General features: G+C 39.7%; 1 protein-coding gene across 3 annotated transcripts; it reads left to right on the forward strand.

Moving 5' to 3' along the window:
* Positions 1-6,787: 6,787 nt before the first annotated feature.
* On the forward strand, positions 6,788-19,838 carry LOC146613849 (serine/threonine-protein kinase tousled-like 1-B). 3 transcript variants are annotated; one of them, XM_085379109.1, is made up of 22 exons: positions 6,788-7,251; positions 9,032-9,153; positions 9,788-9,856; positions 10,022-10,060; positions 10,178-10,253; positions 10,349-10,392; positions 10,473-10,562; positions 10,810-10,890; positions 11,017-11,109; positions 11,515-11,625; positions 12,210-12,346; positions 12,575-12,766; positions 12,950-13,016; positions 13,169-13,266; positions 13,631-13,712; positions 13,813-13,904; positions 14,000-14,089; positions 14,873-15,042; positions 15,172-15,307; positions 16,537-16,648; positions 16,742-16,849; positions 18,080-19,838. In XM_085379109.1, the coding sequence occupies exons 1-22, from the start codon at positions 7,125-7,127 to the stop codon at positions 18,227-18,229; spliced, it is 2,286 nt and encodes a 761-aa protein (XP_085235235.1). In that variant the 5' UTR covers positions 6,788-7,124; the 3' UTR covers positions 18,230-19,838. The 3 variants fall into 3 exon arrangements, with proteins under 3 accessions (XP_085235235.1, XP_085235236.1, XP_085235237.1); XM_085379110.1 differs by having other exon boundaries at positions 10,479-10,562; XM_085379111.1 differs by lacking the exon at positions 10,022-10,060.
* The last annotated feature ends 5,057 nt before the right edge of the window (positions 19,839-24,895 follow it).

The raw sequence follows: 24,895 nt of genomic DNA on the forward strand, positions 1-24,895 counted from the left end.
CTAATGAACAAGCATTCAAACTGTAATATTTCCATTGTTATCGCCTTAAATGCAGTAAAATTCTGTTTTGTGAAGAAACGGTTGCATGTCCACGACTTCCTCTGACATTCATGTAACTGTCATGGCATTAAACTATGACGTCCAACTGTGTCCTATTCCTACAATGATTAACATTTAACAGTAAATTTTGCAATTCACAAAACACTGATTACATTTCCCTGCTGCTTCTTATGTCTTGCATTTTAAAACACAGCTTTTTTTAGCGCACATTCCCATCAGTTTCAAAATAAAACATTTTTAAAAACCCACTTTTCACCAAGAAATATGTGCACTTGCATTAAAACGCAGCTCCCTTTTCACAAACAGGAACCCTTGTGCATGGAAGTATTTTCCATTTTCATTAATACGTTTAGGATATGTGAAATTCATGTTAACAAACTGTTAATCTTCACATGCTTTGTAGTGTTTTATGCAACAAACCAGAACATTATAATAAGCCTGTGGCCTAAAATAGACCAGATTGTTGTTAAGGGAGGGAAAAAACTAACTGATAAACTATTCTTTACTGATCGAGACATTCAGTCCTTGCTAGGTCTTAAAGTTAGGTCAGTATGGTTAGGTAATAATGACATATTATACTGTGTCATTATTATTACTATTATTATTTAACAAAAAGCTAAATGCAGAAGCAGTGCATGAAAAACTATGACAGCCTGTGATTCAGTAACTTGTATAACAACACTACCAATAACTTAATAACCCAAAGTAATCGTATTCCATATTATTTTATCAGTTTTTCACATCACTGTAGAGGAACTTTGCTTCACTCTTTTTTTAAAGCATTACTTCAGCTCAGTAAAGTTTTCAAGCAGTCATTTATGCACACCTCAGAGTCCCGCCACAACATTTCAATCAGGCTGAGGTCTGCACTTCGACTGGGCCATTGCTACACCTTAATTCTTTTCTTTCTTCGGTGGTTCTGTGGTAGATTTGCTGCTATACTTGGGATCATTGTCCTGCTGCGTGACCCAGTTTTGGCTAAGCTTTAGATGTCGGACATAAGGCCACACATCTGACTCTAGAATACTTTGGTATACAGATGAGCTCATGATGTAAAGCCCAAATCATCACCCCTCCTCCACCGTGCATCACAGTTGGTATGAGGTGTTTTCTACAGAGGTGCCAGCACTTTCTGAGGAATCAAGTACATTTTATTAGCAGCACTTAGCTGCTACTTACCCTCTTAATTCCTATAAAAGCAGTAAGGGTGTGCTTAGTGTTTCCACACACTGCATTTTGGCTTATTTAATGTTAAATAAATAATAACTCATTATAATAATGTTGTGTGATGTTGTTCATTTGAGATTGTATTATAGAGTAAACTTTATTCATATGATTCTACTATTACTTTTTTACTATTTCTAATGTCTCTTGAATCTGTAGTTAAACTAATCATTTTAGTCCATGAGGTATGGTCATCTTCATACGATGCGAGATTTGAAAGTTTTTCCCTTTTCAGAAGGATTCTTGATTGTCTTGTAAATATTCTGATGAGCATATTTGTTACTACTTTTAGCCTTATTGAGTAGTCGCCTACAGTATGCTACATAACTGCAGATGCATATATTTACTAATACTATATTTCAATATTTTCAATACATAGGTACATTAATTTTTATTCCAAGTCTACCTGCTTTTTTATTACTGGATTGATTCATATATCATAAAATGATATAAGGAAAGAAGGATGTTGGCATGGACTGCATCCTAAATTGTCTTACTTTTATCTGGACTTTGAACGTGTATCAAGGTATTTTAAATGTTTCTTTATTTTCTTATAATTCAGTTCAGTTCAGTTCAGTTCATTTTTATTTCAAACATTTCAAACATGTGCCTTCACAATCATTACAAAATATCATTCCATTATTTGTTTGAAAAGGAGTAGGCTGAAGTATTTACTTATTTGTCCCTACCCCCTCAAGTTTTACCTCTCATTCATTTAATTTTTTTTTTGTCTTAAATTAAACAAACAACATATGAAACATATAAACATATGAAGTAAAACAAAACATAACATACATAAATCAAAAACAAGAAATTAGCAAGCCCCACCACAGTATAGTTTCTTTCATATGAAAAATACAGAATGTGTATATTTGCAGATACACAAGTTATGGAAAAACAACAAACCAAAACAAAACAAAAAAACAACCAAAAAAGAACCGCAACACCATTACCAGCAACATTACCGTCCTGGGTTAACCCCGTTTTCTTCATTCTTATACTTATTTAAAATTAGGTTTTTATATTTTACTTTAAACTGTTTTATGTTTTGACTGTCTTTTATTTCTTCTGTTAGACTGTTCCATAATTTAACTCCTGCAATTGAGATTGACATAGTTCTTAAAGTTGTTCTAGCACTTTGTATTTTTAAATTCCATTTCCCTCTTAAGTTATACCCACCTTCTCTTTCTATGAACAATTTACAGATTTCTTTGGGAAGCAAGTTATTTCTGACTTTATACATTATTTGCGCTGTTTTAAGCTTCACCAAGTCTTGGAATTTAATAGCTTGCATTTTGACAAAGAGTGCATTTGTATGGTCCCTGTACCCTACATTATTTATTAATCTAATGGCCCTTTTCTGTATTATAGTTATTGTTTGTGTGTTACTTTTGTATGTGTTTCCCCAGACCTCTACACAGTAGCTCATATATGGCAGTAGTAAAGCACAGTATAAAATGTGCAGTGCTTTCTGATCCAACATATGCTTTGCTTTTCCCAGGACGGCAATGCCCCGTGCCAATTTCCCCCGAACATAAGTAATGTGTGGCTTCCAACAGAGCTTGTGGTCAATGATCACCCCAAGAAATTTTATTTCATTTACTCTTTCTAAATATACATTGTCAACACATATTTCTACTTCGATGTTTTTCTTTTGGTTTCCAAACAACATAAATTTGGTTTTATCGAGATTCAATGATAATTTATTTATATCAAACCACTTCTTTAATATCGTTAATTCCTGTGTGATCATTTCCAAAACCTGTGGCAATTCCCCACCTGCACACAGTATATTTGTGTCATCTGCAAATATTACAAACTTTAAAATCTCCGATACTCTGCAGATATCATTTAAGTACATAATAAACATTTTTGGACCCAGTACTGAACCTTGAGGTACTCCACAAGCTATATCCATCAAATTAGATTTATATTCATTTATTTGTACATATTGTTGCCTATTCCCTACATAGCTTTTTAACCATTCCAAAACCACTCCCCTAAACCCGTACTTTTCCAGTTTTTTTAATAGAATTTCATGATTAACAGTATCAAACGCCTTCTTTAGATCTAAGAAAACTCCGAGCGCATACCTCTTATTATCCATACATTCCGTTATCTTTTCCATTAAATCTATCAGTGCCAAAGCTGTTGATCTGTTGTTTCTGAACCCATACTGACTATCTGTCATTAATTCATATTTTTCCACAAAACTGTCAAATCTTTTTATGAAGAGTTTTTCCAGTATCTTAGAGAACTGGGAGAGTATTGACACTGGTCTATAGTTTGTAAAATTATGTCTTTCACCGGTTTTGTAAATGGGAATAACTTTAGCAACTTTCATTTTTTGTGGAAAAACTCCTTTTTGAAACGACAAGTTGAATATATATTTTAATGGTTTTACGATACCATCAATAACTGTCTTTACCGTTACCATATCAATATCATTCCAGTCTGTACTGGTTTTGTTCTTAAGTCCTCTAACCATGTCATAAATCTCTTTCTCTTCCACTGCTCTTAAAAACATTGAGCTACTATTCCTTTCAATATTTTCACCAGTGTCCCTTTCTATTCCATCAACCTTTATTTCTTCTGCCAGTTTTGGCCCTATGTTTACGAAGAATTCATTAAAGCCATTTACTATCTCCTCCATGTTATTAATACTTCTTGTCCCTTCTATAAAGTACCCAGGGTAATCATTATTCCTTGATTCATTTTTGATTATTCTGTTTAATACATTCCATATATCTCTTGTGTTATCTTTATTGTGTTCTAACCTTTTAATGTAATACTCTCTTTTACAGGATCTCATTATATTAGTTAATTTATTTTTGTAAGTTTTATACTTCATTTCAGTTTCTATTGTTCTCTTTTTTATGAATTCTCGATATAATGTATTCTTTTTTTTGCTGGCATTTTGTAGTCCTTTTGTCATCCATGGTCTTCCTGCATAGTTGTGTTTCCTATTGATTTCAATTACTGGGCAGTTTTTATCAAGTAATGTGTTAAATGTTCTTAAGAATCCTTCGTAAGCTTTATTAACTTCTGTTTGTTCATATACAATATTCCAATCTTGCTTTAAAAGTTCATTTCTAAGACAATTTAAGGTCTTCTCTGTTCTTATTCTTTTGTAAATAATCGTATGTCCATCGTTGTTCACTTTATAATGGCAATTATACGATGCAAAGACTGGTAAATGGTCACTTATATCATTGATTAACAGCCCACTTTTTATCTTTCCTTCTATTATATTTGTAAATATATTATCTAATAGAGTTGCACAATGAGATGTTATTCTGGTCGGTCTTGTTATCAGTGGAAATAAACCTATGCTGTACATGGAATCAATAAATTCTTCTGTACTCTTATTATGATTTGGATTCAATAAGTCAATATTAAAGTCCCCACAAATAAACATTCTTTTCTGATTTATATTTGTAAATAAGTCCTCCATATTATCCTTAAATATCTCAATCTTAGATCCTGGTGTTCTATATATACAACTGACAATTAGGTTTTTCCTTTTTTCTATAATTATTTCCACTGATAAACATTCCATCACTCCATCAATAACAGTTGTCATTCTTCCCATTCTTTTGTACTTTAGGTTTTTATCAATGTAAAGTGCCACCCCATCTCCTTTCTTGTTGATCCTGTCTACATGAAGGAATTCATATCCATTTATTTTAAAGTCTTCTTCTTTTCCAGGAGTTATCCAGGTCTCCGATATGGCTATCACATTGAATGGCTGTTCAAACTGTGTTATGTAGTCTTTGATGGATTGAAAGTTTGCATATAAGCTTCGACTATTAAAGTGAACCATTGTTATACCCTGTTCTACCTTGAATTCCTTTTTAAGTTGCTCATTTGTATAATAATTGCATTCATTTGTTTTATTGTTAAAGAAATTACAATCAGGATCTATGTTGCTGTCATACATCAATGTCTTATTTTCAATATCTATATGAGTTGTTAGTTGAAAATTGTCAGACATCTGCGTTGGTTGTGCACTTGGACGGTCACATCATATTTAGCACTGCTTTGCATTTATCGGTTATATTTTTCTAGTTCCGTCATCTCTTTGATGACTAGAACCTTAGCCTGCTCTGGTGTTCCATTGATCGAGTTTTTCTATGCTTGAAAATAATTGAAATACTTTAAACAGAAAATTGTTTGTTTTATATTTTTTTATTTTTAACAGTTGGACTGTTGGATGCCAGAGCTGTTATAAAAAGTCATACCTTTGCAACTGTGCGGCTACTTCTTTTCCGCTTCACTTCCTCTGCTTTGTCAAACTTTTCTTATTTTCTGAAAGGCCATTATTGTTGCAGGCCTTAGCTGTGTGCAGTATAGGCAAGCCGGAGGCAGTTTGTAAAATGTCAGCCAACACTCCCGGTTTTCCATCAGGCATTTGATGCTCCTGGAATGTCGTGGCTGCTTCTTGAATATCAGCTTGCCGTCAGCCCTTTCCTCATAACACAACTCCAGTTTCATACCTGGAATTACATCATAACGGCTGAGTGACTCTGTGTGTGTGTGTGTGTACATACATAGTGTAGCGTAATGTAGTACACTGCTTATACAACCTCCTGATTGCCTGTCAAGACGATTGCTCTGTTACCATGGAAACCATGTGACAAAAAAAAAATCAGGTTACCATGGGCAGGTGCATATGAGGTGCAGTATGATCATTTGTGGCTCCGTCTGTTGCCTGATGCAATATGACTGCAAGGGGAAGCTGGGTTTGACAGACACAAAATCCGTTTTGCGGTGTGTTTACTATCACTTTGAATGTTTATCTGAACCCGTAAGATTAAAAACACTAAAAATATTAGGGATTAGGAAGCTTCCCCGCACAGTCGTTGACTCCCAGCTGCACATGTCGAGGTTACATAAATGTATTAGACAGGAATCCGAGGGAGATGTAGGCCAGACAGTTAAATGTTAGAGAGTTTTGTGTGTGTGTGCTGCCTTACAACACAGCAAAGGCATTTTGATGCACTGCACCAATTTTGGAACAAAAGACCTTATAGCCCAGACCACATCACTATCCTCCCACCACCTGCACCCCCCCATACCTTCCTTCCCTCCTCCTCCCCGCAACTTTTAGTTCAAGACTGAAACAACAGTATATCAAGACCACAGCCCTGCCTACTGTAACACATTTACTCAGTCATCACACAGACCCACACGCTCACTCCCTGCTGCCTAATTAAACTGGCACACTGTACGTACTACTTACAGTAGTGCGCATATCTACGAACATAAAGTCAGTTTGTATGACTATGTGTGTACATAAAGCCTACTGCGCGTTTATCTTTCCCTTCCTTCTATCTAAGCAGACACGAACTTTCGGCCATTTTTTTTTGGGTGCTTGTTGTTTTCACCAAAACAAGGAGCTGTTCTCAGGTCGACGCTGAGCAGCGCCTTCCGGTGAACCTCGGGCTACTTTGGAGGAGGGTAAAATGATCCCAGATCAGTGTCTGTTTCGGTGTCACGCCATCCCCCCACCGCGCAGCTAGGCGCGCGCGAGCCTCGCGATAGCCTCGCCTACCAGAATCAAAGCTCCGCTCGCGAACTGGATGCTGACAGGCGCGCGTGCGGTCATCATGCAAAGGTTACGTTGGATCGGTTTCAACGAGTCTCGAAAGAAGCCGCTCCTCCGCAGGACCCGCACGGAGCACAAAATGCGAGACGTCTAGCGACTCCGACAGCCACGGAGTTACTCACGTTTACCGGCCCGTTTGGCGACGGCAGGTGTCAAGAACCATGAACGCGAGTTCGGGATTTCCGCGAACGGCAGTGTGTACGCTGGCTCCTCACGGCGGTAAAGTGGCTTCATGAGTGTCCAAAGTAACAGTGGAAGTGGTGGTGGAAGTTTGGAGGCGACGCCATCTTGGTCGCAGCTCTCCTCGTCCCCAACGATTTCTCAACCACAAATAACGGCGACCGCAAAGAGCAAGGAAGGTACACCAGCTCACCCAAGTGCACGACCCGCTCGCATTCTCCCCAAAGTGCGTTCTTTCCCCCCCGAGAAGTGGATTATTTTGGCCGTGTCGAGCTAGCGTTTGTTCAAGTAAAAAAAATGGATGTCAAGTTCAGTGATGCCGTGAATTGGAAGCCAAATGTCAGCTGTCAGTTCAGTTGATGGCCAGTCTAAGTAGCAACGGGCTATCGTGTTTGCACAAAGGCAGTGCTAGCTTGTTGTTTCGTTTTGTTTCGCTGTCATGTTTCGTGATCTCTTGTCACTCGATCGCCGTCGATCCGAAAACAGTGTTTTTGTAGCAGTTTGTAACATCCTGTCAACAGCTTCTAGTGGAATATTAAACAACGCAGCTATGCATGCATCCATTAATGCGCTGTAATGCATGACCCCGCTACTTTGAACTGCCAAACAGGCCGTGGGTTGCACTTTTTTAAACCAGTTTGGGCGCATTTGTTGTTCCACGTCTTTTGCTATGTTGTTGACGTGATGTTATTTACTTGTGACTCGGAGTTGCTGGATGTAATGTGACAAAACTGGGCAAATATCAGCAATCGTTTAGACTCTTCCAGCTAAGGCCATTAGTTATAGGGCAGAGGAAAATTACTGAGACAGCGACGATGTTACGAAGTTAGTCCGAATATGCGTATCAAAATATGCGTAATAGGTACCATACCGATATAGGATACGTGTTCAAGACTATTTTTTTTATTAAAATATTTTTTTTACGCAAGACCAATAACAATAATGTCCAAATAGACAAAATAATTCTCCCAACACGAAGGTCTAGCTTTATAGATCACTTAACCCAAATGTTGTCTGTCCTAAAATAACCCTACACACTATTGATATTTTGTTGTGCTCCCAGTTTGACTGCACAAAGGTTTCATAATGTCCATTATGCCTTTTAAGGCTTGCCCCTGTGCCAGAAGCTGTGTAAAGATGACAGCCAGGAAATGTCCAATAAGGAAACAAACACTTGCAGCATACAGCAGGGAGTATGAAGACCAGCCTTCCTCTCACTTGGGAAACTGGTTGTTCTAGGCCCAGTCTGACTGAGCGTGTGTGAGATATATGTGTGTGTGTGTGTGTGTGTGTGTATATATATATATATATATATATATATATATATATATATATATATATACTCAACAGGGTGAGGAGAACTGATGCACACGTGTAGCATTTCAATTAGACACACTGCTGCCGTCTGCTTCTTTTTTGAGTGATGTAGCAACTTGTTATTTTTCCTCCATCTGCAAATGTTCAGAAGTACTGAAATCCTGAAATGTTAAACTGCTTGAGGACAGTGCAATGAGGATGTGTGACAGGCTAACTTTTAAAGAAACAATACTGTAGATGGGCCAGCTGACAATTTTTGTGTTGGCAGACTCAAGCCAGCGCGGTCTGTTCTCGTCCCATTTCTCTAGGTGTAAAATGACCTCCATGCTTTCTGTTTGTACTTACAGTGTCACTCAGCTGCTGTAATTTCCAGCATATATATTGCAAACACGTCTTTTGAAGGGCTGCCTCCTTCCCAGTCGAATGAAATGCATTTTTCTATTTTTATTCTCCTTCTAATTTTTCCTCATCCCATCCCTGATACTGTCGGCTTATGTATTTTCCTGCGCTCGTTTTTATTCCTTTTGGGTATTTTTATTCTTTTTTTTTTCACAGCAGTGTGTTCTGCTCTAATTCTGTATAGCACGATTATGGGTGATAATATAAGCGTCTCACTGTATTGTGCTTTTGTCGTCATTCCAGGCCCAATGGAGGAGCTGCACAGCCTGGACCCCAGGAGACAGGAGCTGCTGGAGGCCAGGTTTACAGGAGCTGTCAGCGGCAACACGGGAGGCAGCACTGGGAGCATGAGCGGCGGTGCTAAGGTAACACAGTACAGAAGAAGAGATAAATAAATAAAGCCTCCATTTTCATATGTCTCGCTCAAAAACAGTTAGCTAGTGCACAAAAACTTCTTCAGAAAATTTCCCTTTGTGTGTCTTTGTTTCTTGACTCGTTACAGAGCTGTAAATGCCTTTGTTTTTCCCTACTGTAGGAGCTACATGAGAAATTAGCTTGAGTGTGTAAGGGGAAAAAAAACTGCCAATCCAATCTAGTTGACAATTGGTACTTGCTAGCTGTAGAAAACATGCTTTACGGAAGTTAAAGCAGCAATGGTTAACTCCCACCATGATCAGAAGTTGCCAAAAAGCGCTACGTCACAATCCCAGAAGTAAAAATCAAACACGTGTTCCTGCTAGTGGAAAAGCAGGCAAAAAAGTTCCTGTTTTCCTAAAAAGGAGGTCATAGTTCCTGGAAATGTTCATGATTTGGAAGAGATCCAAGTGACACACCTTAGGACTGCAGAGACTAGATTCCTGTCAGATGAGCCAGCCGCGTCGCCTGCCTTCAGCTTTTGTTTTACTGCTGTTTACGTTTAGTGATCATTATAGAACTTGAATAGCTGACTTGTGCTGACTGTTCTCTTGTTCTCTGTGTTTGAATTCTTGCTCTGAATAGGGTCTGGCTAATGAATCCTCTAACCACAGCTATGGAAGTCTGGGATCATCTAGTGACAAAGAGTCAGAGGTGAAACTCACATACAGTCAGAGCATATTACACCACTTAATAAAGAGATGCACAGTAATATGTGCTTATAAGCATAGCCATATTGTCAGTGTTTTCCTTGCACTGCCCACTCTTTCTTTTCTGCCTCTCCTGCTACCTCCACCTCTCCCTCTTTTCTCTTTCTAGAACTCTGATTTGAAAAGAGGGAGCTCTCCTGCCTACTCAGTATGTACTCTTCCTTCCTGCTGCTCTTTCCTGCTGAACACCACCACAAGATCCTGCCTTGTTAGATAAAACACAGGGGATTCATGCTTTTCTTTTTTGTTTCATATCTATTTACAGACTCCGGAGAAGAAGCACTCTGAGTCGTCCAGAGGGAGAAAAAGGAAAGCTGATACCTATTCAGAGAGTAGTCAAGGTATGGTGGATGTCTGCGTTAAAGCAGCATGATTCGGGGGGGGGGGTTATTGATGGCTGACATTGAATTTGAACTGTTTTGTTCTGTTTTTGCAGGAAAGACCTCGACACGTGGGCCCAAGATCAGTGACTATTTTGATGTGAGTATTACAAAAACTGCTCTTTCTTCTTATCATTTCGAACCTCTTTCTTAAGTCTTAAGTTTATCCTCTGTTCAAAGTTCCAGGGTGGAAATGGTTCCAGTCCAGTCAGAGGTCTCCCATCAGTTCGCCGCTCTCCGCAGAACTCACACTCTGCCCCAGGCTCCATCGTGAGTATTTGAGGGATGAACTGGGGCTTCACCAAAGTCGAGTGTCAGCCAAATAAGGATTATTTAGCACTGTGAATTCTCCAAAGCTACTCTAGTACACTTTAAGAAAACAATATGATGCTGCAAATAAGCATGTGTCCTCTAAAAGTCTTGCTCAGGGATCAGACTTACTCGATCGATTATTGGCATTGTGTACAAGTAAACGTCTGTAAATTTAATATTTATAACAAAACTTTTGTGTGCGTAGATCCGGCAGAATAGCTCCTCACCTACTAGTCTGTGCTTTGGAGAGCACAATCTCAAAGCTTCCTCAAGCAAATGTGTCCAGGTAAGAATTACACACTGACATGATGAGGCTTTTTTCCTTTTCCTTCTTCTTCTTCTGCTTCTTTTTAAATTTTTATTCAGGCAGTTGTCGTCTCTTACTGGTGTCTGTTTATTTGGCTTTTTTTAGACTGAACTGACGGGCCTAAAACTCGCTGCCCTGGAGAGCAACAAAAGTTTGGACCTGGAAAAGAAAGAAGGGCGAATAGATGACCTGCTCAGGGTGAGTTAGATCTCCGTGTTGATCAGCAGTTGATGAAGGATGGACGGCTGTTCAGATCGCATGGGGCTGTAGTCTCCATATCAGTCAGTTGGCCAGTATGCTTTAATCTTCAGGGTTACTTTCAAAGGAGAGGAAGTGCCTTTAGTGCCTGGCTCTGACTTGTAAAACATTTATGTTGACTGAGTGTTTACATGAAGATGGATCCAAACTAAACTTGTTGGTCTGGCTGGCTAGCATCATTTTAAATAATCTAGACCATATGTCAAGGTTTTTGTTGCCATGTCCAGTTGATTGATTGGCAAGTAGGCATGATTGTAGTGGACCAAGATTTTCAAAATCACACTAGGTTTATATTACATGTAAACAGTCTTTCATTGTGTTCCTCTTTGTTTTGTTTTTTAACAGGCTAACTGTGACCTGCGACGGCAGATTGATGAACAGCAAAAACTCTTGGAGAAATACAAGGAGAGACTCAACAAGTGCATCACCATGAGCAAGAAGCTGCTCATAGAAAAGGTGTGTTTTCATACACATACATACATTTGGCTAAAAAACAACATGCTACATTTAAAGCTGATCGTTTCTCTTTAACATGTGAAAGAGGAGATGATGCAGGAGTGTGTTACCATGTATTAGCTAATGTTTACTGAGTAAACGTGAAGCTTATTGTTTGCAAAGGTGACGACATTAAAGAAAAATACATTTCTTAGTCCAGTGTTCTCTGGTGTTTTAGCTTTGCTGTGGTTGTACAGCTGCTGAGAGAAAGAAAAGCGTGTTTCGGTTGGTAGGTTTTTGAACATCTTCACCAGCCACTTGTTCTCATTTGGATTCCACTGAGATAAATGTAGTATCACAGTGGTGGAAGGACTTGGTGTTTAAACAACCTCTCTTAGTTCAGAGTTGTGTTGTTTCATAATATTTAAACGTTGCTTTTAGTCTGCATGGTAATTGATCAGGGTTCATCACTGGAATATTTTGCTAGAGTCCTTAGCTTGAATTGAAAACCGTATCAAGCCTCAGCTAAGATACTTCAACAACAGAGCCATTGTTCTAACTGTGTGCCTGCCTGTTTTTGTTGTGTTTTTTGTTTTTGCCCACAGAGCACTCAGGAGAAGCAGTCATGTCGCGAGAAGAGCATGCAGGATCGCCTCCGTCTCGGCCACTTCACCACCGTCAGACACGGAGCATCCTACACAGAGCAGTGGACTGACGGATACGCATTCCAGAACCTGATCAAGTGATGTGTTGTTTTTTGTTTTGTTTTTAAATCAAACACAGTCAACTATTATTTATAGTTGACTGTGTTTGGATTCTTTGTGGAAAAAAACCCATTTTTTTCACAAGTGATTTTTCTGTGCAAGCTTCACTTCACAGCCAAGAATATAAACAGCGATGAGTTGTCTATATCCAGCCTTAGTGTTTGCCGTATGATCCATTTCTTGTTTGTGCCTTTCTTTCTACACAGGCAGCAGGAGGGCATCAACCAGCAGAGAGAGGACATAGAGCGCCAAAGGAAGCTGCTGGCAAAGAGGAAGCCTCCAAACCCTGCAGCTCCCTCCCTCTCTGTGGCCTCCGCATCTGAGCCCAAGCAGCGCAAAACGAAGGTGGTTAACGGCAACGATTCTGACCCCTTCCTGAAACCCTCCTTGCCCCAGCTGTGAGTACAATGAAATAAGTATATGCTGTCTGTGAGAATGATACTAAACTTCTCTTCATTGTTTTCTATGGGTAGTTTTAACTTTCACTTTTGAATATTTATTTTTTTAAAGTTACTGAAAGCCGTGGTTAGCAGTGGTGTCATTTGGAATTAGGAAAATTCGATTTCTATGTGTTTTGGCAGACTGACCCTCGCTGAGTACCACGAGCAGGAGGAAATCTTTAAGCTCCGCCTTGGACATCTGAAGAAGGTGAGTGTTAAAAAAAAAGGAAAAAAAGCATCAGCTAATAAACCAACTGTTTGTGAAAACATTGTTAAAATTCTGCTAAAAGCAGAATTTGACCATAACTATGAGTGAAACGCTTTTAAACTGTAAAATGTTTGAATTTCATGGTTGTCCAGGAGGAGGCAGAGATCCAAGCAGAGCTGGAGCGGTTGGAGAGGGTGAGGAACCTTCATATCAGAGAGCTGAAGAGGATAAACAACGAGGACAGCTCAGCGTAAGTGTACTCGGCAACCCCGCTGAAGGATCTTGTTTACTGACAGTTAAGACGTGACTGTGGATGAGCGTTAGTATTATTTTCCACAGTGGTCATTTAGTAGAGCCGATGAATGAAAACAAAATTAATGTGTAATAAAATCATCAAGTGGTCACATAATGAATATAAATCACAAAGAAGTTGGTGATTGCCTTGAGCAGCTGTGTACTCATTAGGTTAATTCCTCATTCATTGGCACCGAAACTTGCTGTATCACAAGGCAGATGATATAATAGAAACTTCACACATCCTGAATGTATGAATGGTTAGTATTTTTTTATGCTGTGTTAATTTTTTTTGCTCACTAAGCATCTTTCTCACTCAGATTTAAAGACCATCCCACCCTGAATGAGAGGTACCTTCTGTTGCACCTGCTGGGCAGGGGCGGCTTCAGTGAAGTCTATAAGGTATTGTCTTTGTGGAAGGACTGCGCTTTTCCTGTTTTCTCTTTGGGCGTATGTATGTTTACAGACAAAATGTCTGAGTGTGCTTTCCTTTCACGTGCAGGCCTTTGACCTGTTTGAGCAGCGCTATGCTGCTGTTAAAATCCACCAGCTCAACAAGAACTGGAGAGAGGAGAAAAAGGAGAACTACCACAAGTAGGTCTCATCCACAGACACAAAATAATTGAGGTCCACAAAGACAACATGTTTCCCTATTTACACATGCTGTTTTGACACATTTTCCCTTCTAGGCATGCATGCAGGGAGTACCGGATACACAAGCAGCTGGACCATCCCAGAATAGTCAAACTGTATGACTATTTTTCCCTGGATACTGACACGTGAGTGACCTGTGACATCTGCCAGCTGCTGCCCTGCTGGGTTCACATATCCTCAGGATGCGCCTCTCTTAGCACTGTGTTAAAAACTTTTTTTTCTAATGGCTGTAAACCAGCATGATGCACACTAGTTAGTGTTGAAGCTTCTCAAAGACCAAACCCAGTAAATATTCAAATAATGCATGAATTGTTTGTGTTGTGCCTCGAGGCTCCAGTTCAGGGTGGTATCAGATTAGAAAATCACAGTGGAATGTATGATTCAGTGTTAACGTGCTCTGACAATGGATGTTATTTTTTGAAGGTTTAACTTCTGTCTGTGGGTGTTAACTCAGCACATGAGCTGTAGTCACCCAGACTCGGAGGGTGCTTAAAGGAAGTGGCAGCCAGTCTCACATACCTAAATGAGGGCATTATATGTTTGTCCAGAAAGACAGTTTAAATATTTCTGAGGTTACTCTTGCTCATATTGTACCGACTTTGCAAAGTGTTCCTTGGATAACTAAGCAGCTCGCTTACATGGCTGGAAACTGAGATCGGTCTCATTAAATAGCACAAAGTCCTGACCCTGACCTCTGACCTACATATGGGGGAAGGAAATATCTCTTCTTAGCCTCTAGGCTTTCCATCTCCTGAGAGAAAGGTATACTGGTTAATCAGTGTATCTAGCTACTTAAGGATCACTAAACTGATGACAAGCTGAAGTTGCAAAGACTGTTCTCGTCTTGTTTGTTCATCGGGTTTTTTTGTTTTCCTCTGTATGTAACCATGTGCATGTGTCTTTGTTAGGTTCTGCACGGTGTTAGAGTTCTGTGAAGGAAATGACCTGGACTTCTACCTGAAACAAAACAAGCTAATGTCAGAGAAAGAGGCACGCTCCATTGTCATGCAAATTGTCAGCGCGTTGCGCTACCTCAATGAAATCAAACCCCCCATCATCCACTACGACCTGAAACCTGGTTAGTCTCCTGTTTGACATGAAATCAAAGTCAATTGTTGTTCCTCTAACGATTTTTAGTGTTTCACTGTTAAAGCAGGATATCTGATTGTTAAACACTTACTGAATCTCCTGCGTTTGTGGCAATTAGGTAACATCTTGCTGGTGGATGGTACAGCATGTGGAGAAATCAAAATCACAGACTTTGGCCTGTCCAAGATAATGGACGATGACAACTATGGTGTTGACGGCATGGATCTCACATCACAGGGAGCGGGCACCTACTGGTAACACACACACACACACACACACACACACACACACACACACACACACACACACACACACACACACACACACACACACATATACACACACACACACACACACACACTAATACTCTTCCCAGACTGACAGACAGGTTAAACCCATGATTGCAGATTACCTGAAAGAGACAGCGCACTAAATCTGTGGGCGTATGTCGTGTATAAATTGTGTCTCTGCGCTACTAATAAGCTGTACGGTGAATTGTGACTGAAATATGGTAGGTATAGAGTCAAGTATGGATCTGCACAGGTTACAGTCCTGAACTTACCCACATGAGAAGAACAATAACAAAGATGTCACATGCAGCATGCTATCGCATAGAAGGAAACAGTGGAGGGCTAAAAGTGCCGAAATAATTATTCACAGATGTATTTATTTATGTAAATGTGTCAGAAATGAATTTCAATTGAAAGTAAGGAAATAAATAGATCATAAATAAATTTATCAATAATTATTGAAAATATTTGTTTATTATCTAAAAACATTGAAGTATTTCACTGTAATTATTTCCTGATTCGTGTGCTGCAGTGCAGCATGAAATCGTTTAAACTGTCGCTACAGCTCGTCAACGTCTGATTGCTTACCTTGCATATGTCTCAAATAATGGACTGATGGGAGTGGTGATGTGGACCATCAGGTATCCCAGAATGCATTGCGAAAGCCAGCTATTAACTGACCGAATGATCAAAATGCATCGTACCCACTAAGGAAAGCCTGCTCCAGGCACACAATTTTCAAAACCCCTGTTGACCCTCACCACTCAGTGAATGGTTATATAATTATCCTATGTTCTAACTGACTAGTGATGTCTTATTGATTTTACTGTTTTGTCTTCCTGAGCAAATTGGTTTGGTCGAGATTAATGAGACAAATTGAAAATTCATTTTAGCACTTTTAGTCCTCTGTAAGTCAGAGCGTATAGTTTTATTTATAAATAAATTTGCAGCACAAAAAAAATGCACAAAGCCCCAAATTTTGGCCTCTTGTCGAACAGCTGGTGCTCTGTATGCAAGTGTGTAGTTGTGGTATGTCTGAGTGTGTAGATTGTGCCAGGAGAGATCACACCTCTACCGACCTGCCCGCGTATGGAAGCAGCTCAATTCAGTTTTTTAAAGATAATGTCATATAGTTCTAATCTGATAGCCGATGTCCTTTTTTTAAAAATCTGTTTGCTTAATCTTGTATTTAGGTACCTTCCTCCAGAGTGCTTTGTGGTGGGGAAGGAACCACCTAAGATCTCCAACAAGGTGGATGTCTGGTCTGTGGGAGTGATCTTCTTCCAGTGCCTCTATGGACGCAAGGTGCCGCATCGTAACACCATGCACCACAACATCCAATGTCAGATGAAGTGACATGAACATTTTGAATTTGAATCTTGTGTTTTGTTTTTACAGCCGTTTGGTCACAATCAGTCACAGCAGGACATCCTCCAGGAAAACACCATCCTCAAAGCCACAGAGGTCCAGTTCCCAGCGAAACCACAGGCCAGCACAGAGGCAAAGGTAACGCACACACAGACACGTTTACAGACACACGAGGGCATTTACGTCACCTTTATTGATACAGCTGCTATAAAATGGATGCTGCTTGCGCTTAGTTTTACTCCTGTTGCTCGATATCTCAAATTGCACGAACATTATGTTCATAGTGATGCAATATTTCAACATTAATGCAATAAAGCTGAAACTCGGGACTGAAAAGTAGCCTGTAAATGGCATCTCCTAATGACCTTTAACCACATAGCATCTTAATGGTGAGTTAATAGAGGGCGCTGTGGATAAAATCTTCTATATTTTACACCCATCTAAAAGGAATATCCATAGATTTAATAACCATGCTGGGACGTCTGTTTTGGGCGCAGGTAATTCAATACCTGACAAATGGATCTGCTGTTTGACAGTAATGCAAAATCCTGTAAAACCCAAAGTGACATGAAACAGTCCATCAGTAAATAATCACATCTGGCGAAATTTAGAGATATTAAATCGAGGCAAACCTTGTGTAGTTGAAGAGATAAACTTCTATATTATTTTAACACAAATGTAATGACCTATTTGTCTGTGGTGTGAAAGAAATCAGAAAAGTTCACTGGTTTTAGTTTCTCACATTTCAAGATGATTTTTTCTTTTTTTAAGCGTAAGCAGGGTGAGACTTGTGTTGCAGTTTTGGCTACAGCTGCACACTAATGTGTTAATAATTAACAGAGATTTAGTTTGGCAGTCCAGCGACACGTTGACACATGTTCGTTCATCTGAGTCAGCTGCAACCAGTAGTTTCCTATTCCTCGACTTTAGTTGGGTGGGACAGCCAGACACACATGATTCATTTTAGTATTTCTTTAGCTAGCTGCTAGCTACGCCCCTTCCTTTATCACGTCTTGTTTCCTACCCTGATATCATTCAGCTGTTTCTCCAGAGAGGATCTCGTCCTACACTAGACTCCGACTACAAATTTCAGAGCTGAAGTAGCTGACAGTAGTCTGTGTTCTGGCCTGAAAATTTGCTGCAAGCTGGAGTGACACTCAAATGAGAGCCTATAGCTGGTGGAGAAATGTTAAAAGCAGAATAAGAATACCCAGCCACCCGCAGTTCACCTGTGAGAGACTTACTGGAGAAGCAGCTGATAATATTGCCTTTTCATAAATAGGATCTAAATTAGTGGCAAACAGTAACAAAAGGTAGAGTAGCATATGTCTCCTATCATTTTAATTTGTGCTCTTTTGTGCTCTGCAGGCGTTTATCCGCCGCTGTCTGGCCTATCGCAAGGAGGATAGGTACGACGTTCACCAGCTGTGCTCGGACACCTACCTCCTCCCTCACATGAGACGCTCAAACTCCTCCGGCTCTCTGCAGCCCTCCGCCTCATCTCTTCCCACCTACTGACTAACATTCTGATGGGACCGTCTGGCCAGTCTTGAGGCAGGAATGTTCATCGATTAGTAGATGTGGATCTTTGTTTTTTCTTTTTCTCCACCTGAGCTGTTGCTAAAATGGATACATTAGCAACAGAACAGGAGAAAAGATGGAAAAATGAGAGGAAGTAAAGGCTGATCATGCTCTTGAACTCAATTACGTGAGAGAGGAGACGGAGTATAAAGCGAAGGAATAGATGGGGAGAAGAGCGGAAAGCAGACGACGACGATGAATCTAGAGGATTTGTTTAAGGAATTAACTCCTTAAAAGACATTAAATGACCTGCTCCCTTCTCGTAGCTCTATATACATCTACATGTAGACACACGCACGTAATAAAACACCTCATGAGGTGGCTAAAACTCACGTCAACATAACGCTGCAGTTACAGTCTCGATGCTAATGAGGGCGCTGACCAGCAGGGGTCAGAAGATGGGGGTTAACGGACACGCAGAGGAGGCACCGGTGTTTGAGGCGACCTGCAATTCATTTTAATGAGACGCCCGAATGACTTTACCTGTAGCCTCCTATCTGCACCCCACAGGGATTAACTTAAAAAGTGATCTGAGACGAGGACTCTGAAGTGACCACGTAACCTTTATCAGACTTGATGTTTAAAAACAAAAAAAAGGAAAAAAATTACATATTTCTGGATTCAGTTTGCGTTTCCAATCCAGATTACCTTCATCTGGTCTCCTAGCTGGCTTTTAGCACTGCAATGTGGGCTTTATTCCCGCTTCATCAAATTTCACTTCCATTTACTTTTTTTTTTTTTTATCCTCCTTTTTGTTGCTTTACAACATAATTGAGGTCTACAGGAAGTGGATCTGTGAATCTGTCTTAATCGTTTTTTGTTCAGGTAAAAAAATCCGTCATGTTGTACCCCCCGCCCGCCCGCCAGCTCTCCTGAAGAAGAGGGGGCGGGGGGCTGGATCAGCTGTTGCTGTCATCAGGACGCAGAATTGGTTGTAGATTTCGCGTGCAGGAGACGTCAATCATTAGCAGATCAATAATATTGAGGCTTTTCCTTGCTACCACTTAGCTCCATTTAATTTGTATCTCCTCCTGAAAGCTGTTCTCAGTTTGCTGCTATAAGTGTCGCTTTTAGTTTGTAACACGTCTGTGAATGATTTTCACCTCGCATATGTGCATACTTGAACTGTGTTAAGAGGATTTTTTTGTTTGTTCTTATAAAATAAGACGCCCGCTGTGCTGTTCAAGGGAATGCAACACATTCTTCTGCCACCAACATTCAGCCTCTGTGTTTTTGTTTTTTTTGGTCTATTTCCCACCCACAAAACTTTTTTTGATTATTTTGATGTAAAAGTCCGACAGACCTATAGAGCAAAGGCCCAGTGCGCTGTCTAGTGAGAAATGTTCATGCCAGCAGAAGTGTGCACGCTCCAGGTTGGCTGCGGTTGCAGCAAGATTTACTGCGGCTAGAGTTTGAGTGGATATATCCAAATGTTGTCATTGTCTAAATAAAACACTTACCTGTATGGTTTTGTGCCTTTTAAGCCCTCACAAATGTAGGCAACGTGGATCCCGGATTGGTAAGAATTTTATGTGCCGCAAGTGATAAGGGGATTGATAAAAATAATGCTTTAATTTAAACATTTATCCTGAATTGATTGTTGAAATGTTAGCTGTCATATGGGTAAAAAACAAACAGAGAAACTCAACATCAATTCAGAAACATTACAAGAGCATTAAAGTGCAGGAGAGGAGCTCCCATGGCTTGTGTGAAAGTGAAAGCAAGTGAGGAAGTGGAATAACAAGTTTCAAGTTTAATAAAAGAAACAAACACACCGCCCTCTGTTTTCATCTGCTGAACAGAACGGTGTGAAATATCAGGTACACACAGCAAAACATGTTTTAATAGAAATACATCCATTAGTAAAGTAAAAGCCATATCATGTTTGGAATCTGATGCTAGGCTTCGTCGTTAAAAGATTGCCTGACAAGAACTAGTTCCTGCTGTGCGACCCATATTTCCTGTGGAGGGTTATGTAACTTTGGTGGAAGTGCAACAAGATGGAGACTGGAGGAAGGCGATAACACCCATGTGGTAATTGCCAAAGAAAGTGCGATATTTATATTTATGTATGCGTAGCTATAGATAGATAGATAGATAGATAGATAGATAGATAGATATAAAAACTTGGTAGTCACTTCATTAGTTACACTAATGGAGACAGTTTTTCCTTAAGAACTTCCCTAAGTCTTTGTGGCATGGATTTGACAAGGTGCTGGAAACATTCCTCAGAGATTCTGGTCCACATTAACATGATGACATCACAGCTGCAGCAGATTTATTGGCTGAAATCCAAGATGACGATGTCCTGTTCCACCACATCCCAAACAGATTGAGATCTGCTGACAGCGAGCTTGTCATGTTCAAGAAACCAGTTTGAGATGATTGAGTTTTGCGACGTGTGTTATACAGGCACGATGGATACACTGGTAATAAAAGGGATGAACATGGTCAGTAATGATATACAGGCAAGTATCGACTCAGCAGTCGATACTGAGTCCGAACTGCTGGTACAAGGCAGGATGGACCCATGCGTTCATGTTTTTTATGCCAAATTGAGAGCCTATCATCCGAACGTCGCAACAGAAATCAAGGCTCTTCTGACTGGGCAGTGTGTTTGCAGTTTTCTGCTTCGCAGTTTTGGTAAGCCACGTGTGAAGTTTTAGTTTCCTGTTCTTAGCTGACAGGAGTGACACCTGGTGTGTTCTTCTTCTGCTGTAGCTCATCTGCCTCCGGGTTCTGTGTTTTGTGTGCTTAAAGACGCTTCTCTGCATACCTGTGGTTATCTGACTTCCTCATCGGCACAAAGCAGCCTGTCCATTATCCTCTGACCTCTGACAATTCAGTTTTGTTTCAAAATTTCAATCCTACAGTTCAATTGTAGGACAATACAAGATTTTGGAGTTATCAAATATGATTCCCCCCCCGATAAAATGCAGAAAACCGATAAAGAAGCAGGTGACATGGGGTACCCGACACAGTGGCCGGTGAGTGTATTTTAATGCTGTAGCAGGCTTGTGTTACAGTGTGCAATTACAATCTCACCTGAATGTGGTTAAAAGGTATGGAGGGAAGAAAGGATTGTAGTAATATGGATATTTTATTCATACAATTTATTTTGAAGGCCATCAGTTTGAATTTTACAAGGTTAATTTGAGAATGTCTTAGGTTAATCTTGGCTTCCAGCATCAGTGGGGGAGGTGCATAAAACTGAACATACAGAACTAAAAAGTGTGTGTATCCACAAAGACAGAACATGCTGTCCTTCATCAGATTTATTAGCTCTGTTTGTGTATCGTTGCCTTTTATAAACCTCCAGCTCGGTAAGTTTCAAGCATGTGCAGGATCTCTTTTCCACTCCACAATTACTGTCACTTCTTTTTTTTTTTTTTTTTTTTTTTTTTTTTTGCTTTTTTTCTTTTTCTCTTTTTTCTCTTTTTCTTCTTCTTCTTTTCTCTCTCTTCTTTTTTTTTCTTTTGTTCTTCTAGCCTATAACTTGCTCAAACAGCTCTTGATTCCTCTATTTACCATTCCCCCCTCCTTCTCTCTCTTTACCTCGCTCTCCTCCCTTCTTGTCTATTTCGGTTGATCCCACAGTCTGTTTCCTTGTCTACATTGTGGTATCGTCCTCGCTTCAAGGTCACAGAGTGAGACACCGCCAATCCTCCAAGAAAGCTTAGTCTAATCACCCTTCCTATGCCCCTGTTAACTCTGTGAGATTGCGGAAACAGTTGAAGGTGCACTACTAATGAGGATATGCTGTGTTTCCTCTCAAGGTAAAATTGGCATATATGGGGGTAGTTCTGATTTAGTATACAGTAACTTGGATTATACTGCAGCAATAAGAATTGCTGAGAAGTGGGAATGCAGTGAAATAACTCAAAACAAGTCAGATGGAGCACGAAACACAAGCAAAACCTTCATGATCAGAAATGCTATAAATAAACCACTACTTTATAATGAACAAGCTTTTGAGCTCTGAGAAGCAGGGGAGAAGGTCTAAGGAGCTAAACATTTTCAGGCAATATTTTATCCTAAAATACTTTAAAAACTAAGTATATTTCTACAGGTTATCTAAACAATGCATGTGAATAGGCAATGCCATTGTGGGTATTTATGCTGATATGTCCAAAATGCTTGCTGGTGGAATTTCTGCCTCAAGTTTCTTTGTGTACAAAGCAAACTAAAAGAGCATCAGCGAAAAAAAAAAGAAGAAAAAAATTGCAACACAGAGCTAAAAAAAGATTTTCGAACCAAACGAGTCTATATTGGTAAAATTCAGATGATTATGAGTAAGTCAGATATGATCATTAGCCTAGTAATATTGAAGCTGTAACGACAATTTGCTGTTACCTTAAAATCAAACTAATAATGTGAGTAATTTCAGACTTGCAGTTCTTTAGATGTTGTTCTGGGTTCTTTTTTGACTTCCTGGATGAGTCGTCACTGCACTCTCTGAGTAATTTTGGTTGGTCGGCCACTATGGCGAAGGTTCACCACTGTTCCAAATTTTCTTGTTTTTTGGATATTGATTCTCACTGTGGTTTGCTGGAGGCTTTGTAACCCTTTCCAGACAGACAGATGTCAGTGGCTTTCTTAGATTGTGGCATGATGTGTTGCTATTTGTGATTTTTTTTTTTTAAGCCTATTTCACAACTCATGTGCATGGTAGTTAACCATGTTATCTTGCTTTTCATTCATAATGAATACCCATGCATTTAATGGCATCCCAATGGGGGTCTTCTGTAATGAATTCCACCACATGTGTGAGGCTAACAGTTGTGAGCACGAACCATCTGAGCCCTGCGTTACATTTTCTCTCATGGAAGAGTTACATTTAAATTGCCAGTTGTTTACACAGTACATTTATATATAACTGACCAGTTATAGCTCTTGGAGTCCATGTTGCAACAGCATAAAGCTACATTTGTGGGAAGATTTATATAATTACAGTACACCATAGGGTATGTGTCTTGTATTTAAAAAGCACAAAGTAATGTACTATCTAAAGCTTTATTTAAACAACGGTTCTGTGTGGCTGCTTGAAATTTCTCCCGATTAAGTATTGTTACTGTTGTTGTTTTGGTGCTTGGTCGCTGTAATGTTTTTTGCTTTATCAGTCTTCTTTTATGCAGCTTAAATAAGTTAGCGCTGTAAGTTTTAGGGGGTTCTTGGTCCCAGGAAACAGTGCAAGCCATGGAGCCACTGTGGTTCATATGTTTGACGGTAAAATATGCCGGGTACTTTCTAAGAGTGTGTCAAACTCATCAAAAGTTTGATATTTAGCCAAGTGACTTCATCTTTGCACTTGATCTGAATTGAGGCATCTAAACGGAACCACTGCTGTGAAGACAATAGAAAGGGTTTGACTTCTTTCGCTTTCCTTTGAATTCTGCTCTCCCTTATGCTTGCACTGCCCTGTTTCCCCCTTGTTTGTCACTCCTATAAACAGTTCTTGATCGCTACAGACAGAGAAGGCAGCCCCATATGCAAAGAGTGCAAGCAGCAGGAGCAGCATGGAGTGCTAAATAAGACTTCTTTACCAGGTCTCACTAATGGGAAGGCAGTATGAATTCTACAGCTTCTCCTACCATAGTATTTCACTTCCCCTTTCTCTAATGGGCTGGTGCATGCCAGACAAATGAGCGTGCCCTGACTGGCCAGGGTCCAGTTCCTCCCCTTCTACTGGAATGACCATGCTCATTATCTCATTTTGCTCCGTGGTCAATGCAAACAACACAATCCACACTTTTCTTCTGAACTTCTCCTTCTTCTTTTTCTCTTTCTAGGGATTCTGAGCCATCTGGTTCTGTCAGTAGTGGTGTCACTTCTAACTACAGTCGCTTTTAAATGCCAAAAATAGGTTTTTAGTAATCACTACACATAAGAATAGGGTATGTGATTGCTTATATATATTAAAAATATAAGTATTTTAGGTATGAGTATTATACCAGTATACATACATCTGCAGCGTCTATAACCACTGATGTCATTTCCCCCTAATTAAGGACCTGGAGGAAGTTCAATTCACTTTGTTTTTTTGCCATTATTTTCACACATTTGGAGTTTTTGTTCACTTTCAGGCTTTTATTAAAGCTTTTTTCTGCATTTCTCAAACACAAATTTCTCATTATCTATAGGAAATGTTGTAGCCTGAGCCTATTTATTCAGTCAGTCTCTCTTTTAGCAAAGCCTTTAATAATTATCCTCTGTTTACTTACAATTCCCCAAGCTCATGTGCTCCTTTTGCAAAACTAACCACATTCTTACTCACTGCAACACATTTTGTACTTGTGATACACAACAGAAACCACGGGTGGCAGAATCAAAATATTTTTACAGTACGGATGTTTTCTTTTCTTCCTTTCACATGAATCAAGGTTGCTCACACTTGTGGCTCATGGTGTGATGGTATGAGCTGGATCAGAACGCACAGACTCAAAGGCGAATTGAAGATCAACATCAAGAACTTAAGAGGAGGGATGTTTTATAGATGTTTTTAAAAAATTTCAGCAGAAATGTAACTTGTTGATGTATCCATTTTTTTCACAGACGTGTTTTCATTTAGAAGAATTTTCCATTTCCCCTCCCAATACCAAGTGT

This window comes from Diplotaxodon limnothrissa, linkage group LG18 (genome assembly GCF_057381915.1).
Source record: "Diplotaxodon limnothrissa isolate DT_005_m linkage group LG18, D_limnothrissa_male_GT1.1, whole genome shotgun sequence".
Lineage (NCBI taxonomy): Eukaryota > Metazoa > Chordata > Actinopteri > Cichliformes > Cichlidae > Diplotaxodon > Diplotaxodon limnothrissa.